We start from the raw sequence: 18,456 nt of genomic DNA, 5'->3' as shown, positions 1-18,456 counted from the left end.
GGTTAAAAACGGTTCCCTATGTAAATGGCTTTTTCTTATTCTTATCTTGTTCCCAGTTATTTTATTTTATTGTATTTAATGTTAGTCTATTTGTTTTCTTTCCTTTTATTTTTTCTGTTATCTCCCAACAACTTCTTAGGTTAGGCTGTAGAGCAGCAGTTGATGCTAAACCTACTCGCCATTGTAATTTTAATTGCAATGATGCAATAAAGTCATTTAATAATAATACTAAAAAAATGCATAAAGCAAACGAATAAAGGGTCCAGGTAGGTTCATCTTTCCTCAATGAATAAAATTACTCTAAACACGTACTAATCTGTTGCAAGCAGCGAATTCGTACCACTTTTAAAGGGAAAACTACTAGCTAGTCACCAGAGAAACTAAGTACGAAGAATTGCATGTGCGTTAATTACAACGACTGAGTGTCACCAAGCAGAGGGGGCTACCGATTTTTCCTTTCGGGGATGGTCGGTGGGTAAACGAATAATTACCGATCGCACTCGTAGAAGTACCTATGCACCGTTTGCAGCGGGTAAAGCTAGTTAATTCGCTTTCGGTCGGTTTCGAGGATAAAAGGGTGTCTTTCTGTCCGAGGAGCGACCCAGTTAACAGGTGAAGCTTGCGGGGCGACGAAGGAGGGTTTCCTCGAGCACGAAGACGCGTTTCGTCGATCGCCAGGGCGTGTCCGTTCTTCTTTTCTTTTCTGTTGCCCCGTCGCAGCCGCGTTGATCCGAGAACGATCTCGCAACCTCCCCTCTGATTAACCCTGCCTGCTGGCTGCTCAATCGACAGACACTGTTTTCTTCCCCCTCGAGGCGATCGAACGGTCTTCATTTCCTGATTAACCCGACCGAACCGATCGGCCGACCGCCCTCGTCCCTGCTGCCGCCTCGCGCGCCGAGGAGGAAGAAGACGAAGAAGAAGAGAGCACAGCCGGAAGTAATCTGTCTTCCTCCGCTCGTGGCGAGGCACTCTCGCGAAAGGAGAGGTCGAGAGGGAGATAGAGAAGGAGGCTGAGGGAGGAACGGAAGGATAGAAGGACGGAGAGGAACGTCCGCTCGAATTCACTTGGAGTGATTTAAAGGCTGGAATTATCCTTTCCCCCCCTTCCACGAGGGCCGTCCTCTCTCTATCTCCTTGCTGGCCATTATATATCTTTCGCTGGCGTGCCTCCCTCGACTCTTTTATATCGTAACACGCCGATGATCCTCCCCCTCGTTCCCCTCCCTTACCCGACAGAAGGAGGAACGTGGGACAGAATCGTTAGAAAGACTTCTCTCTATTCCTCTTCATCCTCCGCCGAGGAAACCGACCATCGACGGCCACGTAATTTCTCCCGATCCGATAAATCACGCCCGAGCGGGCTTATCTTCGCTCGCCGGGTCGCGTAGCCTACATTACGCGCTCGCAATCGGCTGCTCTCGTTATCGGCTCGGGATCAGAAAGATTGCGAATTTCTGATGACAAAGCCCCGGCCGTACCTAGCCCCGACGGTTACCCCCCCAGTCGCAAGTAACGACCCCGCGTTGACACTCGCCGTCAGACTCCGAGGAGCGCGCAACCGGTTGCGTAAGATTTATCGTCAGCCTGGCAAACTACTAATCGCGTTAATTTATTATGCTGTTATTACCGCTATCGCTGTCTCTTTAAAGCTATCGCCGCTCGGTGTCCTTAAAAAACACGGTCCTAAGCAAATAGATCTATCTGCCTATCGATAAGTGTTATAACGAGCGATCGAGCGCTTACCGCGTCGCGGCACCGTGTTTATCGGCTCGAGTATTAATAATCGCCCGAGAGACTCCGGAGCATTTGACGGACGCCGCGGCGTGTATCCTCCAAAGGACGAGAATAATCGCGGCGATTAGCGCGCAACGGATATCCTCGTCGCCTACCAGCCAGCTCCGAGCGCAGCCGGCGATCCGTGGGTCGCCGCTGCGGATGAATTTATAATCCGCGGTCGTGGTCGGCGGCTACCTGGCCCGTGAAAGCGTTCGAAAGTTTTTCCGGGTGCGGGTGGAACGGGGGGAAAGACCGCAAAAGCCAACAAGCCGGCCACGGTAGCGCCCGAAAGTAAACTGTGGACTGCCCGCGGCACCGAGACTCTCCCTTTCTCCATTTTCCCTTTTCGCCTTCCTAGGAAAAGGACGGGAAGTTCGATCGACGCTGCGAGCGATAAAGAGGCGCTGTCTCCTCGCCTCGATCCGGGGAAAGGGTTCGAACCACGCTTCCATTTATTCCCCCTCGCAAGCGAACCCTCGCTGGCCCTTTCCTCGGGTCGGCCACGTCCCGAAGAAAAAAAGAACAAACGCAAAAAATGTTGACGTCCCGACGGTGTAAAATGCGTTTGCTTCTTTACGACCGAGGATTTAGGGGAAACAGCTCCTTTTTTAACTGCCGTCCAACACGTGCAGCGAAAGGATCGGTCGATGATCGGTAGCTTCTCGGGAATCGTATGTTTTCTCGTTTAAGCCTGCCCTTTGGGACATTCCATGCGAACTCGGACAGATTTCGGAGTAAGTTCTCGTAGATTGTTGAAATTTGAATATGCTGTAGTGTTTAGTGATATTTATACGTACCTCAAAGGATTTTTCGAAATTTTGAAAATTGTCGATTTCACAGCTGTTTCAAGTTAAGTGCTAACTTTTTTTCGATACAGTATAGCTATGGAAGTAGTACACGGATGGAGATGAGCTTTACGGTGCTTATAGAGAAGAAATTGAAGTTTTAAAAAAAAATTGAACTATTTTTGTGCAATTATTTTAAAGAAGTGGGCGACGCAGCGTCAACTTTCGGCAATTTTTACAGGGCCAATTTTAAAATGTCCATATTTTTTAAAATTTGTCCATCAAGGGGATAGAACTATATTCTCCTACTTTTCAGATTTTTAAAATCGCGCCCGATGTTAAAAACCTGCATTTATTTAAAATAATTGCACAAAAATGGTTAAAATTTTTTGTTTTTAAACTGAAATAATTTTTTCTTAAAACTTCAATGTCTTCTCTATATACACCGTAAAGCTCATCTCCATCCGTTTACTACTTCCATAGTTATAATGTATTGAAAAAAAGTTAGCACTTAACTTCAAACAGCTGTAAAATCGACATTTTTCAAAATTTCGAAAAATCCTTTGAGGTACGTTTAAATACCACTAAAGACTACAACACATTCAAATTTCAGCAATCTACGAGAACTTACTCCGAAATCTGTCCGAGTTCGCGTGGAATGTCCCTTTTGCAAGGTCTTCCAAGGAACTAAAGTTTTCCTACTTTCTACTGGGCTTCGTAGTTTGCCACCGAATCGCGGCTAATTTGAGAGCTGGAAAATCGGCCGGCTGCCGCGGGCTCGGGTGAAAGTTTGAAGAATCGATGGGAATACGGGAAAGCCCTATGGGGGCGCGTGGATGACGGCCACCGATGGCATTCGTCTCGCGCGAGGACTGTGACGAAAATGAAAAATGAGAGAAATTCTTCCCGAAAAACCCGCCGCCGCTTTCTCCTCGCCCTCTAGGGCCACGCCTCTGCTCTTTCTTCCATTGGGATCCTAGCGAAAGGCACCCCCCGCTGAGTTGGGACCGACGCGAACTCGAAAGGGTTAAAAATGTTTACCCGAACTGCCGGAACCTTCGTTTAGGTAAACACAATCATGGGCGGACCTTACAGTCCTTTAAAAAATCCATTGTCACCACTTTCGCCTAAAAAGACACTGCTGCTGCGAGGCCTAAATTAATTCTACTCTGACGCGAGTCGAGGCGAGCGCGGAGAAGAGGAGGAAAGATTTTAAACGAAGACGAGTCGCCTTGGAGCAGGAGAGAAGCGCGATACGAGAGACTAATTTCGTTGGGGTTGGGGCAGGTCACAAGGTATTATCTCCCTGCCGTGTCTCGAGAAGCAGCGCGGGGGTAGAGGGGGGGGGGGAGCGGCGGGAGGCGGAGGGAGAGGGCCCGATAACGGGAGAAATTGCAAAATTATTTGAACAGCCGAATATCTCCGCGAGTTTACCGTCACCCGACGAGTCCCCGTCGTCGAACGACCTTCGCGAGCTGGCTTGCGTAATATTTTTATCGGCCGAAATTACACACACACACACGTACGCACACACCCGTGCTCGGCATACGTCCACGCACGCACGCGCTCTCCCTCTCTGTCTGTTTATCAGTCTGTCTCGCGGGCTACCGAACCAAGGAGGAGCCAGGGGCACGTATTTCGGTTGGTCGAGTACATATGTACGGCACGCACTCCTGCTGTACCGCTCTTTCCCCTTTTTTCTTTTTCCCTTCTCGGCGCATACGCGTGCCTGCGCGGCTCGGATCCCACGGGCACGCGCACACTGGGTCACGAAAGCGTTCAAACGCCATAGAACACCATTAGACCGATAGAATATTGCGCGCATCGACGGGCTTCTAAGCCGGAGCTATAGCAGAGTGTGGTATGAGCGTTTGAATTAGGCGCCAAGAATGTCTCGGGGAGTACATAAACAGACGATACAAGTATATCCTGTTATTCCCGATGTCGAGAGGAGAATTACGCAATATTACGGCGAACAAACTGTACCGTCTAGATGCCGATAAGAGTTCAATCCCAATCCCAAAGATGGTACAAGAAAAAAAGAATGGCCAATTGAGAAATAGAGTAATACCGGATCGCGCAATGGCGGCGAAAACGGCGCGAAACTAGAGAAAGTGAATGGAGGGGGTTTGGGACTCACGGTATCGTCGCATAAGATTCTTCTTGTAGGGCTTGGTGCCCGGCGGCCTGGACCTTGACCTCGTGGTGGCATCCTTTTGATTGTTGTCGGAGCACGAGTCGTCCGAATCCTCGGAACAGGTACGATCCTCCCTCTCCTGGGAGTAATCGGTGGACGTGGCGGCGACGAAGCATCCTCGTAACCTGAGCGCGGCCGCGGCGTTCCCGTAGTCGTCGATCGGCTCCTTGCGATCCTGATCCTGGTCGTTCTCCTCGCGAGCGAACTCCGCGTAATCTCCCACCCTTACGCTCAGATCCAACGGTTGATCCTCGAGCATCGTTTCTACGTTTGCCACCTCCTCCGCCGCCTCGTTTCCTTGCCTGCCAGTCTGTCCCGCGCGCAGATCCACGGCTACCACCACAGCACAGTTGCCATCTTGATCTTTTCAACAGTCCTTGCCCGACACCCCGCCGAAACAATGTAACATTACACAACGCGGTTCCTTGTTCTCGACCAGTCCCCCAACTGTTTTCACCGTCACTCGAGAAGGCCGCACAGCCGCGAGGAGTCCGCGTAACAAAACAACGGCGCGAGCGCGATCGACGGATCGAGGGATCGAAGAAACGGTGGTCGAGGATAATCGCGGGCGGTCGGATGTCACCGACCGAGAGACGTGTCTCCTTCAAAGTTCGTCCTGCTTTACGCCTTCTTGCCGCTCGAATCAACTGGGGGAATCCGATTCTACTGGCACGTTCGGCGTGGTCGCCGGAGGAAACTCGCGACGATAAGGGAGATCGAAAACTCGGCGGGAACTGGCGCGAGGGAGTAGGACAGATATCTTCGTGGGAGGTAGAACTCTTCCGGCGGTGTGTTCGTCCCGTGTGGCACGCGTGACGCACAGGCCGATACTCTGACCGGCAAAGAAAGACACAGGATAATAGCTTCTCTTCTTCCGAGAAGGATTCTCGATAGTGGGCAACGTTCACGCGGGTTCCGGTTCAATCGCCGTGTTTCGACCGGTCGATTATTCCCTCGTGCTTACTCCCCGTTCGCTCTGCAGCGGTCGCAGCGATCGCAGAAATTGCGGCACCACTGGTGTAGGTTATTCGTTGCACTTGTCGCGAGAAGAGGATAGTGACAGGGACCGGCCGATCGGTGGATCGCGGCGCGGTTTGCATCGAGCGGAATCCCTCGAGCCTTAAACGGTCCCGTCACGCGGATCACTTCTAAGCGGTTTTTCGTTGTTCGCTGCACTGCACGGGGCGTCGCGGCCTGCCACCGTATGTACGACGTGTGTGCGTCTCGCGGAGGGCAGGGGAGAAAGAGGGAGAGAGAGAGAGAGAGAGAGAGAGAGAGAAAAAAGCGCGAGAGCAGAAACTGTCGAAGCGTATCCACGTTCTCCGCGGCGAGGCTACGGTCGCCGGTGGCACACTGACTGACTCGGAACCGGGCTAGCCCGCTAGTCCAGACTCGTTCACTCACTACTCCAGACTCACACTCCGACTCCGAGCGGCGGACTCGACTCGGTCTCGCTCGCGCTCGTGTACCGCGCACTAGTCTTCACCGTGCGCCGCCGGCCGACCGCGTTCGGCACTCTCCGTCGGCCGACTTCGGTTCTTTTCGGCCCGTACGCCGCGCCTCGGATCACAGTCGCCGGCGCGCGCGAGTACCTATACACACGCACGCACACACACGCGCGCACACAGAAGCTTCGGATGCGCGAATGCGTAGCCTACCGCAATGTTCGAGCCTCGCGATCCTGCCTCCCTCCCCGCCCCACCTACCACTACCCCTATACCCTCCTCGCTTTCAGCTCTTTTCTCACCCTCCGTGTGCCTTTTCTCTCTTCCTCTTTCCTTCGCCGACGAATTCTGCGCCTCTATCTCGCTCCGGCGAGAGACCTCCCACATCATCTCCCTATACTTTCGCTCTTTCTGCTCCCTCGTCGCTGGCGGACTATTTCGACGAGGCTATTATTTTTCCGTCTATTGGGATAGGACACAGGAACGCGCCAGCGAGCGTTGGCGTAGCCCCGCTGTCATGACATTAACCTTCGATCGCCGACAGTGAAATACGAGTTGTTTTAACCCGCGGAGCAGACGCTTTTTTCTACAAAGTGGTTCGTGACGGATCGAGAGAGAGAGGAGGGGATCAGCGAGATTCCAAGGCTGGCGATGATTTAACGGACGGTTGAATTGTCCTCCTAGGCGTGCCTCTTTGTGGTTCTCGGGAGGGTGAATCGGTAGCGCCTCGTACAGGAAGAAGACGAGCGCTGTAAACGAGACTGGAGGGATTGCGTATGCACGGTACACAATAGGTGAACGTGCGTACGAGGTCGCGGCGGAAAGGAACTTCCAATTCGACGTGTCTCGTTGCAGCCGGTAAACACAGGTGCAACGAGACACGTCGGAGGTGTGTGTGCTTTTGCAAGCGGACGTACACAAAGCGAACCTTGAGAGCGACCGATTTCGTAACCCCTGCCCGGTGATTCTTTGACCTCGCGTTGACCGTACAACTCCCGTCGAGCAAATAAACAGATAAACAGAGACCGGGCCACTTTCCTCGCTATTCCAGTGGCAGCCGTACGAACCAGAGCGACGATTTTCAGATCGACGCTCGCGCTGCTAGTACCGTGGCGATCCAGGACGGATACCTATTCTATCCTCCGTATTTGGATTCTCCAAATGACCTACTATCGATACCCCTTTCTTAGCAATGTCCATAGATCAACGCGTCCGTACACCTTCGTTTTTCTTTTATCACGGTAGTGTATTAAAAGACCCGACCCATTAACACGAACGGATGAGAATAAATGAAAACACTCTCCGCCTTTCCACTGCCCGCAAAACTTTTTGCGAGAAACTAGCTTCTCCGCGATAAGTCCCTCGCGCTCGGTCAGCGCGTTTTTGCACTCGTTAAGCCGAGAGGCCAGCTGTTGAATCTCTCGCGCGAGCCTCGTACGTGCTCGATCGTCGTAGACGTAGCGACAACGGTACGAATCGTACATAAATCGTGGCCGATTATCAGCGGGCTGCTTATCGATCTGCTATCTCCTCGGGGGGAAGAGAGACAGAGAGAAAGAGAGAGAGATAGACGCGCACGCACAATACGCGAAAGAAGAAAATCGCGGCTGGCGATATCGCCTCGACCCGGGGCCGGTGCTCGATAAATCGCGATTCTCCTCTCCCCATTTTTTTTTTCCTCCTCTCGCCGTTCTGCGCCGAGCGCAACCGTGCGTTATCCCGACGATATCGTCGACGATTTCGAGATTCCATCCTGGAAACGTAACGAGCCACGAAGAGAGGGGTTACCCGCAAGGGCCTCCTCTCGCGGCGCGAGCGAAGGTTTCGACCGGCCCGATCCGTTTCCCCGATAACGAGGAAACAGGCTGACCTTAATTGCACTTCCTGCGGCCGGAGGATGTGATTCCCATTGTTGCCGAAAAGCGGTCGAAAACAGCGGGGCACAGCCTGCCGTTTTCCGCGGACTTCGCGCGCGCCGCGATCAACGACTTCGCGGAACACGGCTATTTCAAAGAGAGCCCCCGGACGCCTCGCGTCGATGCATTTGCATCCAACAAACCGACCGACACGGCTTATCGCTGGCCCGTGCAACTCGGGGCTACCTACTCTCGCCAATGGCGGGCTGAGAATCGGTTTCACCCACTGATGGGTTATCCTATGACCTAAGAGTGCCCCGCGGTTTTTTTGTTGCTTGGAAGATGAGGTATTCGTTTAGTATCGAGCATCACTGTCACTGCCTCGATAAGTAATTACTATGCGCAGGGACGGATTTCGAGATTTGGCGCCACTAGGCTAACAAGTGTCTGCTGCCCTCTCCGCGAAATATCATCAAATATTTTAATTTAAAAAAGTCGAGGCTATTTCAAAATTAATTCAATATCTATGGCTATGGTTTTTAAGTTGTTTCATGCTTATGTGTTTATACCTTTCCCAATTTCATTTGCTAAAAAATTGTCGCTCCTCTAAATTTGCCGTCTCCCAGATTTGCAGTGCAAACTTCACTGCGGCCTCACTTGCAACAGAGTAGGAATCCGCGGTTGATATTTTTCGGCAGTAAAATAGAATTTTCGTTGATTTTCTGTGTCGTTTTCTGAGATCAAGATACATACAAGGCAGTGCTCACCGCAAAAGCAAATTTTTAAAAAGGCTTCTTGGATGTGGGCTGTTACTTTATTATAAACGTAAATATTTTTCGACGAAAAAATTACCAAATGTTGTTTAAATGTTGCTCTTTTAACTGCAAAAAGTTCTGTACGAATATATGCTTCCGCTTTTTCAAAAAAAAATCACAAACTTTCGCCTCTTTAATAACCCCTTAAAACCACCTAGTCGTAAAAGGGACATTCCCTTTATTTGAAAATCGAAGATTTTGTTATTTTCTATTACAATTGATGAGTTTGTAATATACTTTTATTGAAGGGAAATAAACACGCTTTCTCTCGCTGTACTCGTTTTTTAAATACCTATAATCATATTGTCAGAAATGGACGCTAAACAAAAGTGTCCCTTTTATAGTACCTCTCCCCTACTTTGATGTTCTCTTACCGCTACAATTACTATCGATCGTCTACTGTATTTTATATGAAAATTCTGTTAGCGAGTTTCCCTGCGAGCAGAATTCCAACTGCGCGAAGATAAAAGGGAGGATGCAGGATGATGCAGAGGTTCAGTGTCGCCAGTGGCCAGGAACGCGGCTCGTCAGCGCTGGATTTGCTACCTACGCGACGAAAGGGAGGAAGGAAGGAACATCTGCATTAAAGGGTCCGCAGACCAGAAACCCGTGTCACTATCCTCGATTTGTCGTTCCACCGTGGCGCAGAGTCATCGTGCGCGCTGCTCGGGGGACAGGCCGAGAGTTATTTTAGCGCAAAAACGGTGGACGCTGCCGGCCTCGGAGAGAAAACCTCGTAACTCTCGCCGATCTCGGAACGGGACGACGCCCAATCCAGGAAAACCGCGATTTCTAATCCATCGCAGAGCCTCGCGACCTCGTCGGTCGCGTTTCTTCCACAGGATCTCGCTTAGAAGCCTCTCCACCCGCTGTACCGTTCCCGATCTTCGGGATAAAATGAATCTCGAGCCTCGCATCGCGCGCGACGAGAATAAACCGCGATCGCGTACTCGGAATCCGCGCCCGGAGCGCAAGTGGGCGCGGAGATCTCCCAAGTCTCTCTACTCCCGTTCGAAGAAAAGTTTCTAATTAATACGCGAGCCGATCGCGTACATCTGTATCGCGAAGATGAATTCGTATCTTCACTTTCATTCCCGCGGCTCGCGCGTCCTCAGTCCAGTTTTTATCCGCGGCGATTTTCCACGAGCAGATGTCGCGTTCTCTTTCCTCCGCTTTCTACTAGAACCATCTATCACTCGATCCACGCTTCTCGTCCGCTCGGATTTTCGACTATTAGCGAAAAAGGCTAGAGAAAGGAAGACGGCGGGGAGAGATGCTGGAAGGAGGACATCGAAAGAGAAATGCCGGTTTTTATAGGGCAGCCAGCGTGAGACGCGACGTTTCCTGTCCGAGAGACGGCGAAGAAAGTGTATCTAGGCCTTTTTTCCAGCCGCATGTTCCCCTGCAATTACAATATCTAGTGTGGCGTTTCGATTAACCGGCTCGCTGCCGACAAAGAATCGCCAGCCGTTTCTACTGACACGCATTCGAGCCGTGTCTCTCGATAAATGCACCTTGCGACTGAATCGCCGGCAGACCTGGCTACTTGCTCGCTCTCCGTCCAACTTTTACCGCGAATATAAACAGCCGAGGCGATCTCTTCAATTCCGTTCGCCGCGGAACCATGAAAACTATCGCCGAGGCAGTGAATCAAAATGCGAACACAATATATACCAGCGGAGTTCTCAACCGCAGAAAGCGAAATGACCGAGGAATCTCACCAAGCCGGAGCCCCAACTTTCGTTAAAGCGTCGCAGCGCGTGCCGCGGGGACGGCGATTTTAATTTCTTCTTATCCGCCGGCCGAGGAGACGGGAGGGACTTGGCCGAGGTATTAGCCGGCGATTCAGGCCGAGACTAACGCGCACTTTTCCTCGACAACACGTTTCTCCCGACGACGCGGATGATTTCTTCCCTCCGCGCCGATCCTTCTTTTCAGCCACGGTCGTCCGTCGCGACGTGCCGCGACTCTTGTCTCCGGGAGAATTCGACTGGGAGCGGTTTGCGGGTCGATTAGAATCGAGAGGAGAAGCGAAGTGGCCGGCCAGTTCCGTGGTTGCCATGCCGAATGGACGCGCGAGCGAACGGGCGAGCATAAAGCCAGCGAGAGAACGAGCCAGCCTGCTCCAAGTGCCAGAAACCGTGAAGGAGCCTCTCGTGATCGGGACTTTCCAAGGACACGAGGGTGCGTGGATCCGTGGCGTGCGTGCCGGCTCGTTTTCCTTTTCGCGGGCGCAAAATCATAAGCCGCGGCGAGCAAAAGAGAGAGGGGAAAAGCCGCCGGTACGGTCGCCCGTTCGCGCGGGCGAAATCGCCGCCACGTTCCACATAACACACTGGCTATTATGGCAATTTCCCTATCGTGAGGATTTTTCTCTCGCGCCGCCAGACCTCCCCGTCGCCGCAGCCTCCCACCGCCGCCCGGTGCTTTCTTCATCGTCGCGCGTTCCGAACTGACGGCCGCTAATAATCCAATTAGAGGTAGCGCCGATCGAGAGCCGCAGATAGCGCTGCTTTTACTATGTAGAATGCAAATGATTGGATTTAGGCGCGAAACCTCTCGCTCCAATTTCCCCGGATCGAAGAAAGCATTTTTCCTAGCCTGGCCGAGCGAGCTCGCGATGGGTCGGGGCATGCAAATAACCGCCGAAAGCAGCGACGAGGAGGGGCGGGATTAGGGGGAGGAAAAGGGAAACGAAGGAAGGAGAGGACGACCATGACGGCCACCAAGAAGAAGCAGAAGAAGAAGAAGAAGAAGAAGAATCCCCCTTTGGCTCACGTCCGCGAGAACCGGAAAGATTCCCTCGATCCGCTACGAACGGCTTCCAAGGTCCGCAGTCCGCATTCGAACGACCCCAACGCACACGGACGAGCGGGGAGGAGAGCGCGCGGCTTGGCTCGCGCTCGCGCGCGTTCGCGCCCTCTCACACGCGTGCTTCAGACGCACGTCCGGCCAAACGAGCCGCGAGGTTATTGTTTAAAGCGTTCCCCTTTATTGTGTCTACAATGTGCTCGGTCACACGCGGCCGGAACAGCCCAGCCGCCAGCGCGGACCTCCTCCTCGCTAAACGAGCGCTCTTTTTATTTTATTATTCTATTCGGTGGCTGCACACCTCGCGGCCTACCACCGCTCTGGGCGTTGCCCGCCTCTCGCGACGCGTCCAGGACTTTTCAGCGGAGGTTCGCCTTTACGCCGATCTCCTTCGGCCTCTCGACGTAGCCCCCGTCCAGAAATCGACACTTCCACATGCTCAGCTGCGCGTAGGAAATCTCCGGCGCGCCGATCATAGCCAAACACGACGGGACAAACAAAACAAGCGACGAGGAAAAGAGCTGTCGCGCCAGAAAATCGAGGGAAACCCGCGGAGGAGAGCCGCGGTTTTCGTGGCACTAGGAAGAGCCGAGGTCGTTGCCAATTGGCAACGTCCAACCCGGCCACCGATGGACGAGCGTTTCCCTCCGGGGCCTCGACGATACCGGCGATCCTAGATCATCGATCGATAAGATTCCTTGTTTTAGACGGCCGATTCGTAACGCCGCTATCGCGCTAAATATAGCCGCGAATTTATAAATAGCCCCGGGGAATTCGTGGGCAGCGGCGAGCGTATGGTAAATTAAATGCGATTCAACTTCCTGCCAAGAAGCGGCGGCGGCTCTCCGTGAGAGAGGGAGAGAGCGGTTGCACACGGTCGGCCACGTATGTACGTGGAACCGTGCCAAGCATCGTGTGCCCGCGATCGACATTGTAGACACAATAAGCAATGTTTTCCAGCAATAATCGCTGACCTGCCTCGGCGCTCGCTCGCGTGCGCCCGTCCCGCTGGAAGCCGCGAGTGAACGCGCAGGTGCGCGCGCGCTGGGAGATGCGCGGCTCCGATAAAGCGTCGACTCGCGTTGCCCAAAGATCGTGTCGTATCTCTTTCTTGAAGCGACCGAAGCGTCCAGGGGAGGACGGAGAGGAGCCGGAGGAGTGGCGGGCGAGCTGGGACTAGCTAGCGCGTATATACACGCGCAAGCGTGTCCGCTAGGAGAGAGAACGCGAGCGTGGAGTCGCGTTGCATCGCGTGCGTGCATGTGCGAGACTAGCGGCCGGTTGCATGTGCATGTCTCGAACGGCGACATGGAAAGGGGAAGTCGTCGACGGCCGAGGATCGAGAGAACGAGCTTGAAGAAGAAGAAGAAGAAGGAGGAGGAGGTGGCAGTGCTGCAGCGGGGCAGGCAGGGCGGCAGGGAGGACGGACAGACGGACGGACGGACTCGAGAGGTGCAGCGAACTCTCCCAAGGCCTGCGTACCCCCACCGAGCCGTGCAACTGCAACTGCAACTCTCGCGGACCGAGTCGAAGGAGCCGAGAGAGTCGGGGGAGCTGCGGCCACGCACACAACCGCCGCACGATCGCGGCGAACAAACAGAGAGGGCGGAGAGGATCGCACAACGGACAGACAGAGACGGACAAAGGGACTAGAAGGTGCTACCAAGAAGACCAACACCTTCCGCCAGGCTTATTTTTCACATCCTGGTGGCCGGCGACCTATTTTTAAGGGGGGATTCTGGTGTAGCAGCCCTTGAAATTTATGATTTTTTGGGGAAAAAACTGTTGTTAATATTGCATTGATACTCTTCTTTTGGGATGTAAGGAAGCATCTTTAAACTTGTAGAAATTTTTTTTTATATGGATCCTTTTTATTATTTATTAGTTATTGTGGAATCGTGTTAACCTCTTCGAGGGTGTTGGCGTCAGGTGTAGCACCTGTCACAGTCATCTGATTGCAAACAAGGACAATTTTCTTAAAGTTAAATAATTTACGCTGGGACTGGACCTATAATTTTAATTTTAGTTTTTAGTTATAATACTTTTTTTCGTCGATATAAAGAATACTATGAAAAATTTGCGGAAGGAAGAAACTTACTTTTTCTTTGAATCGCTATAACTCTTTCAATTTTTCATTTTTTTTCTTTAAAGTGGACCAATCCCAATGTAAACTATCAAACTTTAAGAAACTTCAATTTTTTGTAATCAGATGACTGTGATAAATAAATAATTAATAAATAATAATTAGGATCGACATAAAAAAAATATTTTCTGCAACTTTAAAGATGTCTCCTTATATCCCAATAGAGTTTAATCCAATATGACCGATAGTTTTTTTCCAAAAAAATGTGACAGTGAAAAACACAGGGCAGATACAGAGAGAGCGTTGAAAAAAAATCGGGTGGCCCTGGCGTTAACGAAAACTACTGTAAGGACTATCCGAAACCCAAAAAGGAAAAGAGATTCTTAATCTATATGAATGTGGCTATGAGTGGTAGTAGATACACTAAAAAAAATAAAGAAATGTTAAAATGGCAGCCTTTTGAAGAAGATGAAGCGCCCTGATTTGAGTCTGAGAAAGGTTTTGCCTCCAAATCGGGAAAACTTCTTTAAATAAAAAAGGAACGGTAACAGGTACGGCGATAAATCTGGACAGGACGAACGCCGAACCCGAGCGGGACAACCGTACCGAATTTCGACTGCAAATGTAACTCCCCGGGTAAAATACCAATAAAAAAAAAACGTCAAATCCCAAATTCCCTGGATTCCCAAATTTCGAGACTTTCGCGCAGCCTCCGCGTTCCAATTAAGAGGATCGAGCAGCGTCGCATGTTTCGAGCAACGTATCTACTCCTATCCTACGCGTTGCGTGCCTGCCGAAGCATTGACGTCGCCGAGTGCACCGACGCCGCGAACGTCCGTCGAATTTCAAGTCTCCCCCGGAACGATTTCGAACGCGTCGCGCATCTCCGAGCGACAGGGCACAGCGAAAAAGCCACGGGGATGGTAACGAGGCACGGTGGCTGGCCGGCCAGCGAAGTTCCCCTTTCGTTCGCGCAAAAATACGCTTCATTTGTGTCACGGCGCGACAGCGCGGCTGTCATGCACGCTGCGTCATGCGACGCGGTTAAAAGTGACTCAGGTTTTATTTCCTGCTTCGAGTTCTAGTTACCTCCCTGGCCGAGCCGGCGGCCAAGCTCGCATACAATCGATAGGAAACGAAGCGATTCCGAGCTGCTGGCGTGGACACGCGTGGCTTCTCCTTCGATTGTTGATCGCCGGAGTCCCCTCGGCTCGTCCTTCTCCTCGATATCTCCTTTTTTCCCCCCAGGCCGAGCGGCTTTGGCTCGTTAAATTTGCTCGCTGGCGTAACCAGTCGCGGAATGTTCTAGACGGCGAATTAATGAGAATTAGGAGGAGGATCAAACGCTCCCTCTTCTCCTTTCTCTGCGCTTTTTTCTCCGCCCCGACGATCTTGCAAACGAGTGTAAACAAATACACCAGGCGCTCCGTGTCACGGCGAACCGCTGGCGAATCGTCAGCAGACACGCGGAGAAGATCGAGGGGGCCCCTCCGGAGTTGTTGACGCCAAAATAGTATAATCGCCCCTTAGCCGGCGACGAGACGTTATCGGCCTGCCCAAGATCCGTGGCGATGTTTATTCGTGATGCCTCGGGAAACTCCGGCAATAAAGTTGCACGGTAATTCGCAAGATAAACAGCGCGGTTGCGAGCGGAGTTTACGTAACGGGGACGCGAGCGGACGAAAGTTCGCGCGACGATCCGAAATCGAATTCCACGCAGGCACCCGTGGATCGGGCCGCGTAAATCACCGCGCAGAGATCCTTTTTTCCCCGACGGCCGTCGCGGACGTTTTACCCGGAATCGCGTTCGAGGGGGCCGCGTCACCCGGCAACAATTTACTAATAAAACAACGCTCGGCCGGCAGCTCCAGGGACGCGGGCAGATAAGAGTTCGCCGAGGCATCGGCGAACGCCCGTAAAACTGTCAGCCGTTTTTGCGGAGACGGGGCTGACGATCTGAACGTTCCGTTGTGCAAGATAACGCGTGGATTCTACGCACGACGGATGCAACGAGTTCGTTTTTTTTTTTTATGGAGATTTTGGAATTTTATTTTATAGAATGTTTTTTATAGCTTTACTACCAGGCTTCGCCCAGAATTTAGATTTTGATTTTAAATAAAATTATTTTTGTGGAATTAATTACATTTGTCTGGATTAGATTTCGCCCTCACATTTCGTCACCCCAGAGTTTAACGTTCGAAAGTTCTAAGGAAATTTTTTTTCTTCGCCAATATTTCTGTAAGTTTTTGGACTAACGTTAAAATTTTAAAAATTGGTGAATTTTAACAGAAAAAATCGCTTTTTAATACAATAATTTGTTCAACTACAAATTTCATTGTATCAAAATTTACATTTCTAGAAAAAGACTATTATCACTGAAAAGTTAAAAGTTTCAGAGATAGATACGAAAATGGTAACTGAAAAATGACGCCGGGGTGCAGTGAACCCCAGTGACCAATTTGTGATCATAAGAAGGTGTGACCACGAAGGGTTAAGATCTGCTTTATATATCAAGGCTTGCACCCCCATCGAAACAGAGACCCCTATCTCTAGGGTAGACTAGGGTAAAATTAAATCTAGAGATATGACGAAAAAAAAAATTATTGGTCTTAAGAAGATAGCATTGTATTTACTCTGGTGAAAAATTAATTCGTCCACTTTCAGCAGATTATCTGAGAAGAGTGATGATGCCACGAGAATTGTGCTGATAGAGGGGGCAAAAAACGGCAATATCCTTCCGATCTGTGTACTAAGTAATGTAACTTGACTTAACTGTCATTAAATTAGCCTTAAGTTGATCTAAAATTTTGTTATGAAAATTCCACTTTTCTCAGAAATTCATGGGTTATCCGATTCGCCCCAAGTTTCGAGGCGAATCGGATATTTCTCAGTTTTTGTTTTTTTGTTTGCAGAAGAAACATTTTCAAGTCTGATTTTATTTTCCATTATTACTCTTAAAGCGAAAGGTGTACTGTCACGAATATATAATAAAAAATTATTTTTTTTTAACGTTTGACTATTATTTCTTTACCGTCAAACACAAAGCGATCCGATTCGCCCCGGTCTACCCTACGGGATAAAAAAGAACCGATTCGATGGTACACGAAAGCAAGAGCCAAGTTAGTCGATCCATCAGCTCGCGGGATGACGCGTTCTCGGTGTCGTCGGAACAAGTTAAAGTGGCACACGAGCGCGGGCACAGGTGATCGCAGGTGGAAATCGTGGATGGGACGATGCTCGGGGGAGGGAGGGGGATCTATGTGGCGCAAATCGAAAGTGAGATCGAGATCACCGGCTGGCGGTGTGCCGCGTCGGTGCGTGTCGGTGGGGCGACGGTGGCGCGTGTGCGTGCGGAGTAGCGGGTCTAGTTAAGGAGATAGTGCCAAGTAGGTAGGTAGAAGCTCGCACGAGACTCTCGACGACATTTCGGGCCGGTAACGCGCGCGTGATCCTCCGTTTCGATTGGTGCACGCGCGTCCGTGCAGCCGAGCGCACGTATGCATGCACGTGCAGCCTATGCGAGAGCTGGTTGGTTAGGTCGCTCGTTCGCTCGCTCGCTCGCTCACTCGCCACGCTAGCCCTGGCCTAGATAAGCCGGCTGCTCGGCTTTGCATCGTTGCATCGCTTAAAGCCTCGCGCACCGATCTATCGTCGTCCTTTTCCTCGTTCGAGCCCGGTCGATACGCGTCCCTGTATCCCTAATACGTCTCGTGCTCGCCTAATTTTGTCACGCGTGCCTCTGCGCCTGATCCGCTCCGACTCGCCCCGATGAAACGCGAGCGGCTAATTTCCGTGACTCGTTCCCGTGACACCGTTTCCCCGGCGCGTTATCGTCGACGTTCGTATGGTTACGAAAGAAGTCGATACGCTGTAAATTATAATGTTGCTCCGTGTCACCCCCCTGCCCTCCGCTGCGCCGCGCTTTTGCCGTTGAAAACGAGCGCTCCTTTGATATCTGGCACCGTGAACGTTCCAGGGAAAAGCGAGCGTTTTCCTCGTCCAAGCGGAGATAGGAGAGACGAAGGAACTATTTAGCGTAATTTCTGGTATCGATCGTAATTGCGGAATTTAGGAGACGTCACTCCGGACGATGATCCTCTTTGCGCATCTAATTTATCTCGAGGTTGGCGAGCGTTTTCCGAACAGGCGACGGGATTAGAAGCAGAGAGAAGGAGAAAAGAAATCTCGGTCGGAGCAGCTCCGCGGGGACTCCGGCGGTGGGAACTCGGCTTAAGGTCGCGTGAATCCGCGCACCGCAACAGCGGACAGTGAAACTATGCCGTTTTTTCCACGGCTCTTTCCTTTTCTTCGACCGGCAGGCACCGATTCATTCGCCTTTCCCTCGCCGGCGAACCCGCCGCCCGTGGAACGCCACTTTTCCCGGCGCGCCGAACGAAACCGACACTTTTCGGCGAGAAACTGGACTCCGCACCGAGCCGATTCGACTCGCGTTACGCGGGGACCGGTTCCGAAACCGCGTGCGGCCATTAGTCCGCTATTAAGTAATGCCCCGCGACCGTGTTTTTCGCGCGCGGCGACGAAGAATGAAGCACGGCCGCCGAAGATGCGTTTTGCAATGCATCCATGAGAACGCGACGGAGGGAGCGGAGGCAGAGGAACGCTGGAAGACGAGCAGATAGGTGGTGCACGCTCGATGCGCGCAGCCATCCCCAGATGTATAATAC

At 51.6% G+C, this 18,456-nt stretch overlaps 1 protein-coding gene across 5 annotated transcripts in view; it reads right to left on the bottom strand.

Moving 5' to 3' along the window:
• Eip74ef (Ecdysone-induced protein E74) overlaps nucleotides 1-18,456 on the bottom strand; it is a 158,378-nt gene that overhangs the window by 52,861 nt on the left and 87,061 nt on the right. The window contains exon 1 of one of the 5 annotated variants that reach the window (XM_076817647.1): nucleotides 4,705-6,299. The exons of the other annotated variants lie outside the window; for them this stretch is intronic. Coding sequence (XP_076673762.1) covers nucleotides 4,705-5,020 — 316 coding nt within the window. The 5' untranslated portion in view covers nucleotides 5,021-6,299. Of the gene's footprint in view, nucleotides 1-4,704; nucleotides 6,300-18,456 lie in introns of those variants that run through there. 5 annotated transcript variants of the gene reach the window in all.

This window comes from Andrena cerasifolii, chromosome 8, assembly GCF_050908995.1.
Source record: "Andrena cerasifolii isolate SP2316 chromosome 8, iyAndCera1_principal, whole genome shotgun sequence".
Taxonomy (NCBI): domain Eukaryota; kingdom Metazoa; phylum Arthropoda; class Insecta; order Hymenoptera; family Andrenidae; genus Andrena; species Andrena cerasifolii.
This window is presented reverse-complemented; position numbering and strand designations above follow the sequence as displayed.